Genomic DNA, 21,114 nt, shown 5'->3' with positions numbered 1-21,114 from the left:
AATTCCTCTCTGGGATGCATGCTTAATCTCTTCCTTATTCTTTACTGCTGAAAACAAATTCATAAACCTAAAGATGAACAAAAAGAAATGACACAGAAAAAAAAATATCATGCCATAAAAATGATATTAACATTTTCATGGCATTTGATAACCTAAAATTTAGCACACAGTTATCCTCTCCTATGAAAATCCTGCTGATTTTCTTCAGAATCTATAGGTAATTTATCCAGTGCAGTGTGCTTTTTCCCCCTCCAATAGAGAAAGAAATGTGATCTTTCCTGTCACTCTCTGTCAAGTTTTTCAGAATCGCCAGTTATGAATAAAGTTATTGCTAATTCCAGAAGAGGTGAAGGTTAGAATTGTTGTCAGAACTCTCAGAACATGGGCCATTTGTATAAATCAGAAACTAGACATTTGGGCTTTGGGGAAATGGGGCCATTAGCTTTAGAATGCACGGAACTGCTCCTGGGGAATCAACCGCCATTAACTTTCATTAGCAATCATTTGCCCTTGCAGTGGAGAGGGAGGAACACTATCATGGAACACCAGTGAAAGAAAAAACAGGAGAGTGATGAGGGAATGGCAGAGGTCAGTAGCTACTGATACAATATGGTGGTCATTTACCTTGGGTTAATAGGAACAGCAATAAAATATGCTATGTTGGCCTGTATCAATAAGTATAATTACATGACAGAGAGCAAATTGTTATGTTTCTGCTGACAAATAAATAAGGTTCTCTCTGGATATCCTCTTTCTTTAAATTTTTATTTTATTCTTTTTTGGACTGCCTCATTCACCTTGTCAAGCCAGACATTTCTTCTCTGTTATCTTCTCTCAATCTTGGACTCTCCTTTTTCTCTATCTATTGCTAAGTGTTGCAAAAAAAGGGAAAGACTACAACTATGGAAGAATAGTTCCATAATGGAAACTATGGAAGATGACAACTATGCCCCTCTTGGTTTGACCTGCCATGTATCCAAGGGAAAGAAGAAAAATACTAGAGAGCTCAGGTCATTTAGACCAGGTCACGAAAGCGGGCAGTGTGACATTTCTTCTAGCTTTCTACCTAATATGATTCACGGACTCTTCCCCGTTTCAATATCCTGTGCTTACCAGGCAGGGTTCCAGGCATAAAAAAGCCAGAGAGATGCCTGACCTTCACTGGGGAAAGCACTAAGAAATAACTTACTGTTATTTTTCCAGGTTATTTTGTGTGAGTGATGTGGAGGGAGGACTCTTAACAAGACCTACCTACCATAATGAGCCACAAGCTAGGTTTACTCTACCTCAGAGTACTGTACCACTGGGGAAGGCATTCAGTCTGAAGATGCTGGAAAATGGCAGAAGACCTTGCTCTTGCTCAGCAAGCAATTCTCCTGTGGGGCAGAGGATGGGGATAGGGGTGGGGGTGGCCAGAAACTACAGGGAATGAGAGCAGATGTTCAAGGTATGTGCTGTTTGAAAAGGGTTATTCAATATTACTGTAATACATGTTTTTATTTGAAAGGGAAAACACCTGTGGCTTTAATAATATGAACTATTAAAAGAAAGATTTCAAAAATTGTCTGAGGTTATACAGATAGATAGAAAATAGACTCTGATTCCAAGTGAGAGAAAAGGCGCAGAATCTCAATGTCAGCAAACAGCTATGTGAAATGTTTATATTTATCAGAGGACATTAAGATTTTATAAAGCTTAATAAGTAGCATGCTAATTCTAGCCATTAGTGTTCAAAATATACAAAATGATAAGCTCTAAGGAAGGAGGGGGTCTCCCAAATCAGGGGTCAAGATTTTGGTACTTCTTTTCCCTTCCCTCTCCCAGCTCCCTATATGACACCCCCTCTGTTAGGTTTGAAAAGACCCTTTACCCTGTTTCAGCCTCTAGGTCTTGCCCCATTTTCTTTTCCTCTCTGGGCTCTCAGATACAAGTATAATGATTGACTCAAAGGTGTTCTTACCATTGTCCATCCCTGCTCTAGATAAAGAAAGGGTTTCATGCAAAGAATACCTTCACAGGCAGATACTTCTGTGTTCTCCTCCTCATGGGTAGAGAGCAGGTGGCTGAGTTTTGATTTCTGCTCCAATCCCACCTGCTTTCCTTTCTCAGATGCTTCTGAATGGAAACTCTGGGACCGGGACACAGAAATCTCAAATTGTTTGATCACCTCTTCATCACTGTCAGAAGATGTGCATGGCTCTTCATCATCGCCAAAGCTGTTAACTGGGAGCAAACAAGAGCCATGAGTCTCATGTCGGGCTCGCAAGAATACAGAGATTGATAACCCGGAGAAATAGAAGAACATGAATGATTAGTCTGGATAAAGCAGGCCCAACCCAGACAGAAAGATTTTAAAGCATTTTTTGAAACACAAATTTGAGTCCAAAGGAATAAAACAGGAAAGGAAAGCTTATGTAGGCAAGTAGAAATACATAGCTGGAACTCGGGAGGAACCATCAGGACACTCCTGACATAATAAGACCTTTAGTTGAGAAGGGCAGCCCTACTGATTTGTTGTGTTAGGGACATGTGCTTATTACTGGGAACAGGGCATTTGACAATGATGACAGAAAATATGCTCTTAGTCTCATCTCTGCTATTAAAACACAAAGAGTTAAGCCCTATCCCAGAGAAGGCATACTTGCAACTGAGAACTTCCAAAAGTGTCCTAGTTTTGAAGAAACACCCACAGTAGTATATGTAATTTAAACAAAACAGAACTAGTTTATATTATAATGTTCTAATGCCTTTGCCAGCACCAACAACCCAAACCAAACACCCTTTCAATTATTTGTACTACTTTCCTCATATCAGCTCACTGGCACTTTCAGTTTCTCCAACAAGCCAAGATGGTTCTTCCCTTTGAGTTCTTTGCCTTTGTTTCTTCTGCCTAGAACCCTCCAGCCCCTGGTGTTTTCCTGGCTGGCTCCTCTCACCACTGAAGTGTCAGCTCCATGGTCACTTCATCCTAAACTCTTCTTCATTGTCCTACCTTAAGCAATTTTCTTCAAAATATTCCTATTCCTCTCTTCTCCCCCATGACTTCCATGAAAATACAGACATCACCAGTTTTGTTATCTGATGTCTCTCCATTATGTAAAACAATGTCCATTTCATAGTAAGTGCTTAACAAAAGCTTGTTAAATCTTGAAGAAATTGGTGAAGATCCAGTGTTTTCTCCCAAACCTGAGCGCCGCCCATCCTCTATACTAACACACACTCACCCAGGGTTCCCTGTGCCTGGAATGTTTTCCCTTTGCCCCAACACCTGTCTAGACTAGTCAAGAATCTGGTTCATCATGAGGACTCAGTATAGATATCACTTCTAGAGACAGCCTTTCACTGACCCCTTAAATCAGGTTCACTGCTCTTCCTATGAGCAGTAAAATAGCTCTCAGCCCTGCCCTATCAATGTTCCCTCCAACTTTGTGACAGATTCACCTATTTAATTTCCAACCGTTCCACCCTATCTGTACATAACAGGAGAGTAAGTGACACAGTGGACCACCCACCTTCGCTTCCCTCCAGGCCCTATCTCCATGTCAGGCACACGGCAGGCTACTCTGTAAATATTTGCTGAAAGTAAACTGGAAATGATAAATAATGGGGATTTTTTTTTTTTTTTCAGAGTGAGTGAGCAAGAGAGCATAGGGAGGGATGGGAGAGAGCAAGAGAGAGAGAGAATCTTAAGCAGGCTCAACACCCAGCATGGAGGCAGACACAGAGCTCAATCTCACAACCCTGAGATCTGAGCTAGAGTCAAGAGTCAGACACTTAACTGACTGAGCTACCCTGGAGCTCCAGTGGGAAATTATTATTTTTTTTTTAATTTGCTCCTCCCATCCAAAAGTCATACATAATTCACGGGAAGAATATGGTTATTAATTCATAGATGGGTCCTGAAGATTACTACTGAGCCAGAAGCTAAGAAGAAATTATAAATACATTTTTAAAGTGAGAGAAAATATGTTAAATACCAGCCAGGTCAAAATATCTATTTCCTGTCTTATTTAAGAGTTGATATTCCTGAGTTTGTTTAGAATATTAGTAATAATAATAAATACTTTTTGCTTTTTTATGTGCCAGAAACTGTCCTAAGTGCCTTACACATATTATCTCATTTAAACCACATTAAACACCCATTATTGTTCTCATTTTCCAAGTGAGAAAATCAAAAGAAAAGTCTACAACTGTTTGAAGATCATACTCCCAATAAAGGTTAGAATTGACTTTTGAATCAAGGTTGCTGTCTGGAGAGGTCATGTTTCTAATTATTATTCTGAAGAGCCGAAGAGAGGCACTAGAAAGAACCCTTCTGAATTCTGAATGCTCACATCAACTAGCTCAGCCCCTGCGGTCAAATCTCTTAACCTGTCCGGATCATTTCTAATGTCTGGATCATTTCCCAGGTCTTCTCTAGATCTAAGTTTTCTGACTCCAAACTTCCTACCCAATAAATGTCAATACTGGATCTGTTTTTCTCTTTTATGGAGCAGCTGATTTAAGAATACAAGAGTACATCACTGTCAGCTCACTCAGTTGTGGTGGCTGTGACCAGTACCAGTAAGACCTGAAAAGCCAATTGTCAGAAGACATGAGATATCCCACTAATCCTAAAAAACCACCCCAACAGAAAACCATCACAAGAGGCTGGCTGTCTCCCCTTGTCTCAATATGCCGTGCAAAGCACCTGTTGTAAGACAGACCATCACATAAGGGAGAGATCCAGGGACCAATGGAGCAAAATTAAACTCCCTTCACCATTAGAGCACAGGACCAGCTGAGCACCTGAAAAGGAATTAGGGGGATATAAGCATGGGGGATGAAGCATTCATTGGAATTCTAAGTGTAGGATTCCATTCCATTTATATTACTAGGTCAGATTTTAAAATGTAAGTTAGTCATAGTTATCAATCTCAAATTGAGTGACTGCATATTTTCTAATCTATAATATCAATAGTTGGAATTCACTAATTTTTTAGAATTCATTAATTTACCATTATAGGATCCCTGAGAGGTGGGTTGTTGTTGTTGTTGTTGTTGTTTTGGTTTTTTTGTTTTTGTTTTTGTTTTGTTTGTTTGTTTTCCCCCAGTGAGTCACAGATCATCCACAGAAGAAAGATTTCCATTTCACTAAACATTCCAGATACCTTCTTGGGACTTTGCATATATTATCTCATTTAATCCTCACAGCAACACCATGCAGTAAGGATCATTATTAGTCCCATCACAGAGATGGAAAACAGAGGCACAGAAAGTAAAGTAGATTGCCCTCAGCAACAACTTTAGCAAAGTAACAAAACGGGACTTGACACTGAACCTGTGTTTTTAGCCCATGAGCATATCATCAAACACTACCGGGTGAGGACACTAGAGCCATATCTAGTTTACTTTTCAGAGTGAGGTGAGGGTACTCTGCCACTTCCACCCTGAAATCTTCCAGGAGGCTGCTTCCTTTGTGAGAGGAGACCAGCAGTCAGCCCATGTGGGAATGAGTGAATACATACAGCAGGCTGCGGTATAACTGGCCTATCACCCCTCATGGGATTATAAATAAAAACGGCACGTCCTATTCTAAGCCTCACTCCCCAAGGACTTCAGGGAATTCTCCATTTAAAAATGAAACTTGCCATCCCTCCCTAAAAACCACTCAGCAGCAACATAACTCACTAGTGGCACTATTACAATGATAAAAGCAATTGCATATCCAGCACGTACCATGTGCAGGCACTATTCTAGAACTTCACCTATTTTAACTTATTTACTCTTTACAATAACATAAACCCATTTTGTGGATTGGAAAACTGAGACAAAGTGAGGTTAGTAATTTGCCATGGTCCTAACAGTTAGTAGTAGTGGAACCAAGATTCAAACCCAAGCTGTATTGCTCCAAAGTCAGTGTAAATGAACATAATGCTCCCTCAACCATCTGCTGCCTCAAGGCAAAAAAAAAAAAAAATCATTCTTAAATCCTGGTCAAAATCTACACAACTCTGTTTTATCACTAAGAATACAAAATCACATAGTTTGAGCTGGAAAGAATTTTTATAAGCATTTTTTTAGACTTTTTTTTATTTATTTAATACAGAGAAAGAGAGAGCACAAGCAGGGGGAGCAGAAGGCAGAGGGAGAGGGAGAAGCAGTTTCCCTGCTGAGCAAGGATCCTAACATGGTACTCCATCCTCAGATCCGGGGTCATCCCCAAAGGCAGACACTTAACTAAGGCACTCAGGAATCACTATAAACATCTTTTTTTTTAAAGATTTTATTTATTTATTTATTTATTTGACAGAGAGAAATCACAAGTAGATGGAGAGGCAGGCAGAGAGAGACAGAGGGAAGCAGGCTCTCCGCTGAGCAGAGAGCCCGATGCGGGACTCGATCCCAGGACCCTGAGATCAGGACCTGAGCCGAAGGCAGCAGCTTAACCCACTGAGCCACCCAGGCGCCCCACTATAAACATCTTTTTAAAAGATTCCTGTGGGGTGCCTGGGTGACTCAGTGGGTTAAAGCCTCTGCCTTCAGCTCGGGTCATGGTTCCAGGGTCCTGGGATTGAGCCCTGAGTCGGGCTCTCTGCTTGGCAGTGAGCCTGCTTCCCTTCCTCTCTCTCTGCCTGCCTCTCTGCCTACTTGTGATCTCTCTCTCTGTCAAATAAATAAATAAAATCTTTAAAAAAAAAAAAAAGATTCCTGCTACTTGCCTTGTAATAAGTCTATGTCAACAACTAAATAGCTGACCTGGATTTCATTCAACTTAAATTTTTGAAAATCACAAAGCCTCATCTCAGTTGTGACACTTCTTTCAGAGATAAGATAGTACTTTCTGAAACATCATATAAATACCAAGTTTAAACCCCTTTCAAGCTAAGTACCTGGGAAATAACACAGTGGGAATTTGTATTCAGGTCTTCACCCCTTCATCCAATTAGCTTGCTAAAATAATAGGGGGAAAATTGTACAATTACCATGGACATGGATACATCTTTAAGTTGAGATTGTTCATTTCACTCAGACACAGAATACAGAGGGATCATTGATAGAACCCAAATATCAACCACCAAAGAGAAGGCAGACTCTTCTGCAAACCTTCTGATGCTTGGCCACCCAGCTTCATCCCTTTGTTCGCACACTGTAGAGGGGGTACCTCGGGCTTCTTGAACTGGCAAGAAGATCATATCTTGGAAAGGTGGAGAGCGCTGACTGGAGACCCATCAGAACTTGAATCCCTGCTACAATGGAGTCAGAATGTTCCTCCCTCTAATTTGTAATGATTTTTTTTTTTTCCTAGTTCAAGTAGGAAGGGGCAGAGCAATGCTATCTATCCTTATGTCACACATTTAAGTAAAGAAGGTGGGGCCCCAAAGCCACAGAAACAGCCTGTCAAGTACGTCGGTCAAGACTAGAGCGGTTAAGAGTGTGGAATCTGGAGCCCAGCAGCCTAGCTCTGAATTTGAGATCTTCCATTTGCTAGTTTGAGACCCAAATGAGTTCCTTACTCTCTCTGAATTCTGGTGTCCTTATTTTGAGACTCCTTACTTCTTAATATTGTTGAGACAAATAAATGAAATAAAATGCACCTGGGTGGCTCAGTTGGTTAAGCATCTACCTTCGGCTTGAGTCATGATCCCAAGGACCTGGGACTGAGCTTGCTTCTCCCTCTCCCTCTGCCACTCTCCCTGCTTGTGCTCTCTGTCAAATAAATAAATGAAATCTTTAAAAAAAAATAAATGAGGGGCACCTGGGTGGCTCAGTGGGTTAAAGCCTCTGCCTTTGGCTCAGGTCATGATCTCAGGGTCCTGGGATGGAGCCCTGCATCCGGCTCCCTGCTCAGCAGGGAGCCTGCTTCCTCCTCTCTCTCTGCCTGCCTCTCTGCCTACTTATGATCTCTCTCTGTCAAATAAATAAATAAAATCTTAAAAAAAATTTTTTTTTAAATAAATGAAATAAACCACTTAGCCCATGCCTGGTATATGACATGCTCAAAAAATGTTGCTATTATTATTATTATTATTAATATCATTATTGTCTCCTATCATGGCAGTGCCCTTTTGGAAGCCCTTTTATGAAGCCTTGCACTTATATGCAATGGAAATAATGTGCCTGTTCTTGCAGGGTCTACTTGAAAACTCATCATAGGGTTGTTGCAGGGGAAAGGTGGAAGAAACAAGGGCTGGGCGAGGAGGAGGTAAGCCGGCAATGTGAATTGGTACCTTCTTTACCTCACTATCCTTTTTCCCAAGCCTGGAGGTGGGGTGCTCTGTCAGAGTTGGCAATGCTGTCTGGCTGTAGGCAGTACCCAACACCTGCTCATTTTCTTGTTTCTTTTAAGGCAACAAAACCACCAACTGGTGATACAAGGGGAGGATTTCTTAAGCCTGTCTGCTGCTATTTCACAGATGGAGTTAGAATTTATAAATGATCAGTGAAGCTCTGAGCTTATTAATTTGTTCCCACCCACACAGGAGCAATTAGGTGGAAGGAGGTGCTGCTCACATCTTATGCATGGGAAGAGGAGACAGGTCGGGGCCGGTTGTGCTCAGTGGTGTGGTACCTGGGTGCTACTTTTAGCTACAGTTGCAGGAAATCCCTTATATACTAGATTTCTCAAATACCCACAGTAAACGTCTGCCCAGGGTGGCTGGCTAACAACAGTAAGTTGGTTATAGTGAAAAAGGAGAAGGGAGGTCAGAAGAGACAACTGCCCATTTCAGATCCTAAGAAAGTGACCGTGTTTCTAGAAGCACGATCCAGCCATTATTGGATTCAGGCAGGAGAGGAAAAGATTTTTATTTATTATCCAGCGTTAGGGGTATTTTTCAGACTATGTTTTGTGAAAAGTCTAGGGTTCTAAAAGGAGCTTCAAGGCCTTTGGACATATGGGTGGTTGCATGAGGCAGGTTGGGCCATGCAGCCTGCAGAGGTAGGGCTGTTTTGCTCTAATACTATTTACATTTTTATAAGATTTTGTTGGGAAAAGAATAGGAGTCCTGACACTTTTTAAAAGTTTGAAAAACAGCGATATAACCCCACTCCCTCATTCTACTGAACAGACACTGTGTCTGAGGCTACTTAAAGGATTCGCCTATAGCCAAATAGCTAATTAGTGGCAGAGGAAAAACTAGCACCAGGTCCTCCTGGTGCACACTGTGCACACTGTCTCTTGCTACCCTGTACCTTGTGCAAGATATTTTGACAACTCCATTTCCTATATGCACAAAATGATGGCACTTGCAACATTTATATATGAGTGGGTCAAAAAGAAAATCTTTTATTAAAACTAGTTACGGATCACTAGAGTACGGAAAACTTACAATAGTGAAGATTCCAGTTCCATTAACAGCAGAATAAGTGATTTTAACTCACCTATGAATAACAATCATAAACTCATGAAAAAAAATTTTTTTAAGTCAACTAGTAAGCAAGAGCAGGGACAATCTGGAGAGGATCCAAGTTTTGAAAGAAGGAAACTTCCATGATTACATTGCTTTTCTGCTAAGAGTTCCACCAAGTCTAAGAAGCATAGGGGATCTAGGACTCTGGCAGACACAAAAGGCTTATTGACTTACAGTGTCAGAGGACAGAATTCAGGGCAGCTGGAAATACAGGTGGAAACTCCAGAAAGGAGGAAACCACAGAAAAAGAACTCCAAAGTCTGCATATGAACTTGGCAAACACTTGGTTGAAATGTGGAATATGAATGCACGGAGTTGGGGGTGGGGTGGGGGGAGGAATCCAAGTAACTCTTAAAAGTAACAGCTAGAGAGCTAAAAAATCTGAGCAGACATTTTGGCTGCAGCCTATTTCAGGAGTCAGGAGTTTGAATCTGGCCAAGTTAGAGACCCCAGGTATTCCATTAAAACTCCAGACAGATCCACCTGAGAGCTAAGACTAAAAGTAAAACTGAAACAAACCCAACAGAACACAGGAATCATAAGATCAAAGGAATTCACTAATAATGGAACTGTGTGCTAAAACAGAAAGTAACTCACTTCTCTTCCCCACCAGGCCAAGCTCATCCCAGATAAGAGAGGAAGCATCCTGAAAGCATCAGGGGTGGGATGATTGGCTCAGGCTATGGAGATCACACAAAGGCTGCACCATAATAGGCAGTATTATGAACAGACCTGTATCTGTACTCACCAGGTCCTCATTTCTCATTATCTGACTCTCTCAACTACAAATGTTTCCTGAACACTTGGCTTTGACAATCACTTTCAGGTTCATCACTGCAACAGGGTTCACCTGCGGAAGAGCAAGTGCTAAACTGTTAACCTCCTGACTCTTTTTGGCTCTGCTCTCTAATATGCATGCCTCCAACAAGGGGATTCCTTGATAGGACCAAAGTGTTGTGTTGTTTTCCTGCTATAGTTGCATTTACATACAAATTAATGGCCAAGACTACAATTTACTCTGCTGAGAACTGTGGTGACCTGATAATTAAATTTCTGCACATGCAGAGAAAACATAAAACCAGACTGTTTGCTCTTGCTTTCTTTTCCCCAACCCCCAACACTTTTCTATCACTCCAATGAATCTTCACAAGCAAATGTGAATCGACATTTTGATTTACAAATGTTCTGATTAGGAAGACAAAAAACAAATTCCATTGCCATGGATACTAAAATGAAGGGCCTGGGATGGGTAGCCAAGGCTGAGAGAGATAATAAACAGATCTTGAGATGTGCAGGTGTTGTGAGTTTTTGAAATTCTAGCTATTAAGTGCATTCACTCATCTTTCCATCCCATGCTGCAAATCATTCTCGAGGCAGTTCCCAAAGTTATTGTTTTATCTTGCAATACAGCCCTGTCAAGCTACAGAGATAATTTCTAAAAGGCAGTCTCAAACTCTCCTCAGTACCAAATCTACAGTAAATATATCCAAATATATTATGATATCTGGAAAGAAATAGGCTGAAAATGTACACTTGGCTAAGTAAGAGCTTTTTAAGAAGAAAAATAAAAGGCAGATTCCAATAAAAGTCACACAATTCATACATCATATATTCAGGGGTGGTACACATATAGAAGAATAGCAGCCCTCAGTGATGCCACTGATATCAGATAACGAACAGCTTCTCTCCATTTGTAGGAAAGTTAATGGCAATTTTTCCAAATGTTTGACTTTTCCCATAAAGTTTCTGCCCCTTGGGTGCCTCTTATCACATAAGCTGACATGCACGAGCAGATGAAAAAAAAAAGTAACAAAGAAATGAAGTAGCTATTTATGTTTCTTTCTTAGTTGATTTGTCTTGGATATGCAATACTCATGACTATGACTGTAACATGGTTTACATTATCTAGTCATATTTTCCACTGACAAAATGAGTCCTGCTTCATGAAGAAAATACATACATGAAAATTACATGGGGTACCACAAAAATCACGTCAATTTTCAGCATTAAACCACCTGAACAAGCTAAGCACCACTGAATTGGAAATGTTGCCCTGGGTATAATAATGTCGCTTGTTTCATCCATATTCTTAACTGCCATGTAGAGCTTACCTTCTGTTATCTATCTTACTTACATTTTCTAAATGGGTTTATGTAGCTGTGATTCCTCTAACGTATTCAAGGAATATGTGGTCTTAATTCATTCTTCTCTTCTCTATCCCTTAGTGCCTAACATATTGTTAGGAGAAAACACAGCCATGTCGCCTGGGTGGCTCAGTTGGTTAAGCGTCTCCCTTCTGGTCAGGTCATGGTCTCAGGGTCCTGGGATCAAGCCCCGCATAGCGCTCTCTGTTCAGCAGGGAGCCTGCTTCCCCCTTTCTCTCTGCCTGCCTCTCTGCCTACTTGTGATCTCTCTCTCTCTCTCTCTCTGTCAAATAAATAAATAAAATTTAAAAACATTAGAAGTAAAAAAGTAATAAATCAAATCCTTCAATAATGAATAAACAAATGAATTTAAAATTAGTATAAGAGTGTATTAACCAGGTTATTCAGAGAAACAGAACCAATAGGGGAGATAATATGATCTATATTTATTTATTATAAGGTATTGGCTCATGTAATTATGGAGGCTGAGAAGTTCCAAGATCTGTAATTGGAAAGCCTGTGAACAAGGAGAGTCAATGGTGTACATTCTAGTTCAAGAGCAGATGAAGACCAATGCTTTTTCAAGCAGTCAGGCAAAGTTCTCTTTTACTGAGCTTTTCTGTGCTATTCAGGTCTTCAATAGATTGGGTGAGGCCCACCCCATTAGGGAGGGCAGTTTACTTTACTCAGTCTACCAATTCAAATGTTAATTTCCTCCAGAAACATCCTCCCAGATACACCCAGAATAGTATCTGAGCCACTATTTTGGCACCTGTGGCACAATCAAGTGATGCATAAGAGTAACTATCACAAATACCATGAAGGCAAATGCCAAGTGGGAAGAATACCAAAGAGAAGCAAGTCATGCACAGGTTTTCATCCCAGCTCTGACGCTTCCCAACAGGGTGATCCTGGGTGAATTTCGGTTCATTCATCTTTAAAAATTAGACCAGCTTTTGGAAGTCTGAAGCCATATAAAACCTCTCCTGCTACAAACTCATAGAAATGCTGATAAAATTAGAAAAATACTTGGTACTACCCCAGAGGTGTAAACAACTTGTTTGGCTGATATCTAGGATATTAACACACTTGGATTTATGCAAGTCTGGATCTAAGACCCTAGCATAAAGCTACTACTCTTTAATAGAGGCTGGGGCACTAATAAATTTCAGCTAAAAGTTTGGACCTAGAGAAGTAGCAAGGAAGGTTACTACCCATTGGGGCTGTGAATGAGAAAAAAATTATTCTATGAGAAGAAAAACATTAAGTCTACCTCTCATAGAGATATAGTACCAGCCCAACACAGACATTTGAAAGTAAGAAATTAATAAGGGAAATGGGTAAGCACTTATGAAATCAAGGAGAACCCAGCAGAAGCAAGTGTAAAATTGCACTATAGGAATACTTCCATAAGCCAGTGAACACAGGATTGCACCCTTCACCAAACACAAACATAGCCCTTCTAAAGATGAGCTAACCTGCAAACACACAGACTATAATAAACAAAAGGTATTAAACTATCTTGAGGTGAGATAGAAAACAATCTAAGAACACACAGTGATTTAAATATGTGGAAGATTTACAAGAATTGGCCATGTATTAGGCCACAGAGGAAGCCTCAAAAATATAATTATACCACACACATTCTAATCTCAATAAAGTTAGAAATAAAAGACTTTTTAGAAATTATAAAAATGCCTTTTGGAAACCAGAATCCACATTTTTAAATAATTGATGGGTCAAAGAAGAAACTCTAATTGGAATGATAAAATATTTATAACTGAAAAATAATGAACACATCACATATCATACATTTGTGGGATATATTTAAAGTGGTACTTAAAAGAAATTTATGGATTCATTTAGGGTATATATTAGAAATAAAGAAAAAGACTGAAAAATTAATATGATCAATGGTCAATTCAAGACGTTATTGATCAAGAGTTTAAACCGAAGCAAAGTACATGGGAGAAATAAAAAACTAAAAAGTAGATATTAATAAAAATGTTACTACAAAGACAACATTGGAACTAGGGAAGATGAAGACAATCTCTTAAAGATAAGCCAAAATCTTAAAAATTAAGACGAAGAATACATTTATAGATATAATGGACACTTGAAAATCACAAGAGAACACAAATAAGTTTAAACAATTTTTTTAAAGATTTTATGTATTTATTTGACAGACAGAGATCACAAGCAGACAGAGAGGCAGGCAGAGAGAGAGGAGGAAGCAGGCTCCATGCTGAGCAAAGAGCCCCATGTGGGGCTCGATCCCAGGGTCCTGGGATCATGACCAGAGCCAAAGGCAGAGGCTTTAACCCACTGAGCCACCCAGGCACTCCAGTTTAAACAATTTTAAAAAGAACGAATATAAGCTGGTAACTGCTGAAGAAGTAACATGTAGAAAAAAATTCAAAAAGTGACATATCATATCCAAATGGTTTTGTGTCAATTTTCCAACTTTCAGTGAATAGGTAACTGCTCTTTTATATAAACCATTCTAGAAGGAAAGGCTTTATATATATATATATATATATATATATATATATATCACTTTTTAAGGATAGCTATAAACTCAAGTCAGGGAATTTATGTAGTAGTTCAATTTCCCACAGCGCTAGTTGCAAACATTGTAAACTAAGCAGCAAACAAAATTTATATCAAAAGCAAATACATTGAGAATAAGAATTTATAACAGACGTGCAAAGAAGGTTAAGTATCACGAAGATCTCTTAAATATGCTTAACCACATTAATAGATTAAAGATGAAAAAATCATCTAGACAGATGTGGAAAATCTAAATAGGTTTCAACTCCCATTCATGACAATTATTCTCAGTAACTTGGAATCGAAGGAAGTTTTCTCCACCTGAAAAAGAAAATCTATCATGCATCACACTCAATAGCAAACTTTAACATTCCTTAGAGACAATAAAAGACGAGAACACTCAATGTTATCACTCCCTTGCAATTCTGTACTGGAGGTCTCAAAAGCACTGTAAGACAAGAAAAATAAATGAAGGGCATGTGTTGGAAAGCCAAGAAATGAAATGCCAAGAGACTGAACTTTCCATGTTGAAAAAAAAAATTCTGAGAAGAAACCAAGGTCAACCTTTCAATCAGTAAGGGTTCATCAAGGGGATATCTGCCTCTAATCGCGGTGAAATAACAAGCACTCAATTTAGCCTCACACGTGAAACAACTAAAAACCTGGACATCAACAACAATTCTGAAAATATTGAACATTAAGCAACTAAAAAGAGGGAGTCCTGAGAGATGAAAAGTAAGCAAGTAAGTTCTATGCTTACCCAAACTGACTGCCTGGAGAAAGTTTTGAGGCAAAGTTGATGTTCTCCCTGCTTTGAGGGATGGAGTTAGGGGCCAAAGCTGTGAGAACTCACCAAAACAGTACTGAAGAGGAAAGCTACAAAGAGAACTCAGAGATCTGCTGTATTTGAAGTCTTCAGAAAAATACTGATAAGGACATGTGAGGAAAAATACTGAAGACATAGAAAGAATTAATGGAAATGATTGGAGGTAACAGCACCTGGAATTCAGACAGAACCAGGAACATTGCCTGGTTCAACTAGCAAGCATAGAAAACCCCCTCAGTGGGGCATTGGTTAAACCACTCAGGAGATTTTTGCCTCATAGGAAGGAGCCAGAGATAAAACATTACTTCAGCCTTACCTAACAAAGTTTAAAACCAAGACCTAAAAGGATCAGTTTCCAAGTAACTTACCCAGGTTCCAAGCTCAAGAAGCATTATACTTCCAGCATGCAACAAGCTAAAACTTATAATGTATGCCAACCAATCCAATATTTCTAAGCATGCAGAGAAGCAGAAAAATATCACCCATAATGAAGAAAAAAGCCAATCAGTTGAAATGGTCTAAGAAATCACACAGATAATAGAATTTTTAGGCAAGGACCTTAAAACAGTAAATACCACTATATTCCATACATTCAAGAAACTAAAAGAAAGACTGAACATTATAGAGATATGAAAGATTGAAATGAAACTTAGAGATGAAAACTACACTGATTGGAATTAATCACAGATTGTGCACTGCAGAAAGAAGGAGCAGTGAGCCTGAAAACATAGCCAATAGAAACCTATCCAAAACACAGAGAAAGACAATCACTGTAAAAAACTGAACAGAGAACAGTTAGCAGTGGGACAACTTCAAACAGCATACAATATATGGAATTGGAGACCATGAAGGAAGAAGAGGAGTAGGGGAAAAAATCTGAAAAAAAGCATGAATAATCTTTTCCATGTTTGATGAAAATGAAAAACCCACCGGTTCAAGAAGCTCCACACACCCTAAGTCCAAGAAGTATGGTGAAAACTATATCAAGCCACACCACAGCCAAAGAGTTAAAAACCAGTGAGAGATAATTGGGAACAAAACAACAGAATGAACCCTAATGTAAACTATGGACTCTAGTTAGTAGCAATATATCAGTCTCATCAACTGTAAAAAATGTACCAGACCAATCCAAGATGTTAATAGGAGAAACAAGGCAGGAGGAGAGAGAGCATGTGACAACTTTCCATATTTTTTGCCCAATTTCTCTATAAACCTAAAACTACTCTAAAAATAGTCTATTAATTTTTTTTAAAGTAGTCAAAGGAAAAAAAGACAGCTTATGAACAGAACATCGTCAACAAAAAAAGAATTGTTAAAAGAAGTCCTTCAAACAGAAAAAAAATGATAGGATATAAATCTGCTCTATATGAAGAAATGAAGAGCAGAGTGCCTGCTATGAGGGTAAATAGATAAAAACTTGGGTTCTCAGTATTCAAATTTCTTTTTAAAATTTTCCAACTCTTATATATGAGCTATACTACACAGATGTTTATTTCGACCCTCTAGAATCTTTCCCTCTCTTTTGGTAATGACATCCTGATTCAGGAAGCCAGTCTCCAAATTTCAATCCAGAAGGCCGAGGTGAGGCTGACCTTTACTTTAGGGTAGGCAACTCAAATCTGGTCAATGACAGCTAGCCCTGGGCCCTTGCTGGAAGTACTGAAGAGAGGCTCTCCCATTCCTGCAGCTGGGGTTGATAAGCTGATAGGATGTAAGCCTGTACCTTCATCACCTGGACGATAGCCTGCCTCAGAAAGAAGCCAACCCCGAGAAAAGAAGAACCAAGAATTGTAGATTCCTGAGACCCAAAGTGAATGGGAACCAATCATTCCTGTATCCATAATAACCCACTGGACTTTTCACTGATGTGAGCCAATAGACTATGGTGTGCATGTGTGTCTGCTTAAGCCCCTTGCAAATTTTCCGTCACCTGCACCCAGAAGGACTGTGACTAATACAGTAATAAAGGGTGAAGAGTATTAAAGGTGATAGTGAAGGGATCTCCATTCTAGGTTTGCTTCTTCCAACACATAATTATGACATCTTGGCCAAGGAACTTTGTATCCCTCTCCCCTGAATTCCTACAATAAACGCTGTCTGCATAATTCATTAAGCAAATAAGTATGTACTGCTTTGTGATAGGTCTTCTCTCTGGGCTAGCTATTTAAATCCTTATTAATATTTTATTCACTTAGCCTGATTTCTCCAATCAGATTATACGTCCTTGACCCCTCACACGTAGCTGGGGCTGCTCCCCTGAACCTAAATACACACATAGCACACCTAATAGGAATCAGCTAATCTTTTAGGGCCCTCTCAGCACAAAACAAATTTATGATTCTGTAAGAATTCAGTGGCCACAAGTATCAAGACTGTTCTCTGTTTCCACAGCACATCACTCATATTGACCACACTGCCTTATCCCCAAAATACCAGGAGTTACTGGAAGCAGAGTCTGCCTTAGGCCTGTACAGCCCCAAAATGGAGCACAAGCCCCTTGACACTGTCAGCATATGGAAAGAATCGGCTGACTTAACCTGAATTCTATCCAAATTTTCCTTTACTTCCAGAAATATTTTCCTTCACTAAAGAAGAACAGAAGTGAAGGGCAAAGTGTTTAGAACAAAAAGACCCAAGTTTTAGGTTCTGCCACTTGTTAGCTGTGTGACTTGCCATTTGTTACTTAACTTCTCTGAGCTTCCATTTTTTCTATACAAATGGAAACAATGATCCCTTACTTTTTAAGGTTACTGTGAGGAACAAAAGCAATTATTTATAGGCAAAGAAGGACTCTAAGCAACATTTATTAAACATTCTGACGTACATTACATATAATATCCCATTTAAAACATATAATACCCTTGGAGGACAGCTATGGTATCCTAACCTGACAGAAGTTACTGAGATCCCCAACAGTTAAGTAATGTGCTCACTCTGACTACTAAGTTTGTATTCCCTCCATCACATTATTTTACTTGGTAAATACAAAGTTATGTACAAATAACAGGTGTTCCATTCTCCAGGTGCCAGGAAATTATGAAATATTTTGAGTCTGGGCCTCAAAACCAAAATGACAAAGAACAAATGAAAATCAAAGGAGAGTCCCTGCATATCCATAGTAGGTAGGATTGAAAAAAATCATGGGACACAAACCATTACAAACTTTCCCTCATTACCTGAAGCAGAGGATAGTTACTGGCTGTGGCACACTTGCCTGATAAGCTTGGGTGTGGTCTCAGAATCTAAAAACCTCACTCCAAATAGCAAAACCTACCCATCAGAGTTGCCTGCAAGAGGATGCTACTGGCTGTACTTGGACCCTGGAAAGTCCCTACCTACATCATGTTCAGAGACTGCAGAATGGAGCTAAGGCCACACCTAGAAGCAGGATAGAGAGAAAAAAAGAGAGAGAGAGAGAGAATGGAAAAAATTCATTTATTTAAAAGTCTATCTGCTTAATAAACAGTACTGGCCCTAGGACATGCCAGGCCCAGCATACAATGGTAAACAGTGACATCCATCAATAGATGAACGGATAAAGGGGGTGTGCTATATATACAAAGAAACATTATTCACCCAAAAAAAAAAAAAAAAAAAGAAAGAAATCTTGCCATTTGCAGCAACATGGATGGGGCTACAGAGTAGAACGTTAAGTGAATAAGTCTGTTAGAGGAAGACAGATACCGCATGACGTCACTCATATGTGGAATTTAAGAAACAAAACAAATGAGCAAAGGGGAAAATGAGAGAAAGAGAGAAATCAAGAAGCAGATGCTTAATTATAGAGAACTGATGGCAACCAGAGGGGAGGAAGGTAGAGGGGTGGGTAGAATATGTGATGGGGATTGAGGGCTGCACTTACCCTGATGAGCATGGGGTGATGCACAGAATTGCCAAATCACTATTGTACACCTGAAACTAAGATAACACTGTATGTTCACTGGAATCAAAATAAAAACTTAAAAATCCAGACATACAGCACAAAAATAGACCCTGGCCCTCACCTGGCATGGAAGTCCATGGAATAGCCAGGAAAAGAAGGCTCATTTAAGAAAGCAGAAATGCCGAAATGGATCAGGATTGAGACTGCCAAAACCATTGCTGGAACCCTTGGGGCTAGATATGTTTCAGAATTCAGGTTCTCTTGGATTTTAAAAAGCCAGCATGGTGTACATACCATATATTATTTAACAGTCCAGTAGAGTCTGGGGCAACACCTTGTAATAAACACATTAATAATTAAAATGTGAAGATTCACTCTAAGAGAGATGAGTAAAGTCTCTAAATAACCTCACTTCAGTTCAAGTCATCTCCAACCTTACGAAATAATTCCAGTGTTCAACATTTTGAATTTTAGAATTTAGGACAAGGGTTTGTGCAGTTGCATTAAGGCTAATGTTGAAAATACCAGTTGAAAATAAAAGCCAATTTCACATATCTGATTTCTAGAAGACACGTCCCAAACCATATGCTGGTATTAGTAAGTTATGGAAGTCTTCCTCCCACAACAAGATTTATTGGTAAATTAGTATTTTTTTAAGATGCAGGAATCTCACATTGCTAAAAATTCTTATTTTAAAATATTAAAAGAGCCCATTTGCAGGATAATATCCAGTTCTAGGGTCTAGAGATAGCACAAGGAGGTGAGGAAACTTCACAAATACAAGGAAGATCCTAGAAAACTGAAAGGACCTTGTGAACAGGGTTTCTGCCAGAACTAGGCTGGAGGGGCAAAAAGCTCATGCTCCTGAAAATCATCTAATGGAGGGACTGGTGTTCTCAGAGCATCTAATACCTGCCTTTGTAGCTTGGAGACAAAGGTGTCTAAGAAGTGCATTGACTAGTCCCTTGTTGCTGTACACAACAGATGATTCTCAATTCTACTTGACTACCCTCTCCCAGAATGTGACACTGTTGAGGACATTCTTTCCCTGGCCTTCCACAATAATGCAGCCTCATGTCCTCTCACCCCCCGACCCTGATCCTTCCTGCTCATCTCTTGGCACCAGACCTTAGGTTTCCATCCAGAGTGCTATGCTTAGTACACTTGGTCTTCCTGCAAACCACCCGCAGCTCCAACTACCACCTCCACAATGATGACCAATAGAGGGTCTCTGCCAGCCCTCTTTACTGTACCTGCCTCTGGTTTGATTTTCTTCACCACCCCCACCTTGCCCATCCTGTTCCCATCGCTCCCAACCTGTTACTTGCTTCCTTTATCCTCAACACTTCATCTCTTTGCCCAGAATGACCTCTGCCTGCCCCCAACTTCCACAATCAATTCAACCTCATTCTTCAGTGCTTCTGGCTTCATTTGGTGCAGGATCTATTCCCCACCCCCAAAAGACAAATCTGAGCCTTTCCCTTATTTTTGCTCCCCCTGATGTCTGTGCTTACCCCATATGAAGCACTAATCAAAATAATTTTACTTGTACATGCTCCTTCCCGACTGATGGCTCCTAAAAAGTGGGAGCAGAGACCCCATCTCTGCATTTTCAGAAACAAGATAGTGTAGTGTCAGGCCGACAACAATTGCTGAGTAAATATTGATTGAGAACAATAATTAATTAGCCCAATCCCACTGTAATGAGAGGAGTTGGAATCCCAAAAGTATCTAACATAGAAAAGCACCTATCTGGGGCGCCTGGGTGGCTCGGCGGGTTAAATCCTCTGCCTTCCGCCCAGGTCATGATCCCAGGGTCCTGGGATCAAGCCCCGCATTCGGCTCTCTGCTCAGTGCAGAGCCTGCTTCTCTCTCTCTCTCTCTCTCTCTGCCTGCCTCTCTGCCTACTTGTGATCTCTGTCAAATAAATAAATAAAATCTTTAAAAAAAAAAAGAAAAGCATCTATCGCCATCACCAGGAACAGAACCAGGCTTAACACAGATGTGTTAAATGAATCAGTTATATATTTTATTAGCATTTATAGGACTCTGTCTTGTATTTGAGATAAATGCAGATTAAATGAACTCTTGTGGTTTGGACTTAAGCCTCAACTTCTAAAGGAAAATGCCTCTCAAGCTCCAAATAGCTTATAAAGCCACACTTAGAACACAACTCCTTGGTAAGAAGGGGTGAAGTATACAATAGTGATACACCATTTATACAATTTAGCTTCTATTAACCTATTTTAATTTCTTTTCACTAAACCTGTCAATGGATAGCTATTTGTCTCTTTAATGGAATTACAAATATTTTCCGTT

The 21,114-nt window shown here is 39.7% G+C and overlaps 1 protein-coding gene across 2 annotated transcripts in view; it reads right to left on the bottom strand.

The window, feature by feature from the left end:
- SYT16 (synaptotagmin 16) overlaps window positions 1-21,114 on the bottom strand; it is a 101,937-nt gene that overhangs the window by 30,422 nt on the left and 50,401 nt on the right. For both annotated transcript variants that reach the window (XM_059371299.1, XM_059371300.1), the window contains exon 2: window positions 2,011-2,223. In XM_059371299.1, coding sequence (XP_059227282.1) covers window positions 2,011-2,223 — 213 coding nt within the window. The remainder of the gene's footprint in view (window positions 1-2,010; window positions 2,224-21,114) is intronic.

Source organism: Mustela nigripes, chromosome 13 (assembly GCF_022355385.1).
Source record: "Mustela nigripes isolate SB6536 chromosome 13, MUSNIG.SB6536, whole genome shotgun sequence".
NCBI lineage: Eukaryota > Metazoa > Chordata > Mammalia > Carnivora > Mustelidae > Mustela > Mustela nigripes.
This window is presented reverse-complemented; position numbering and strand designations above follow the sequence as displayed.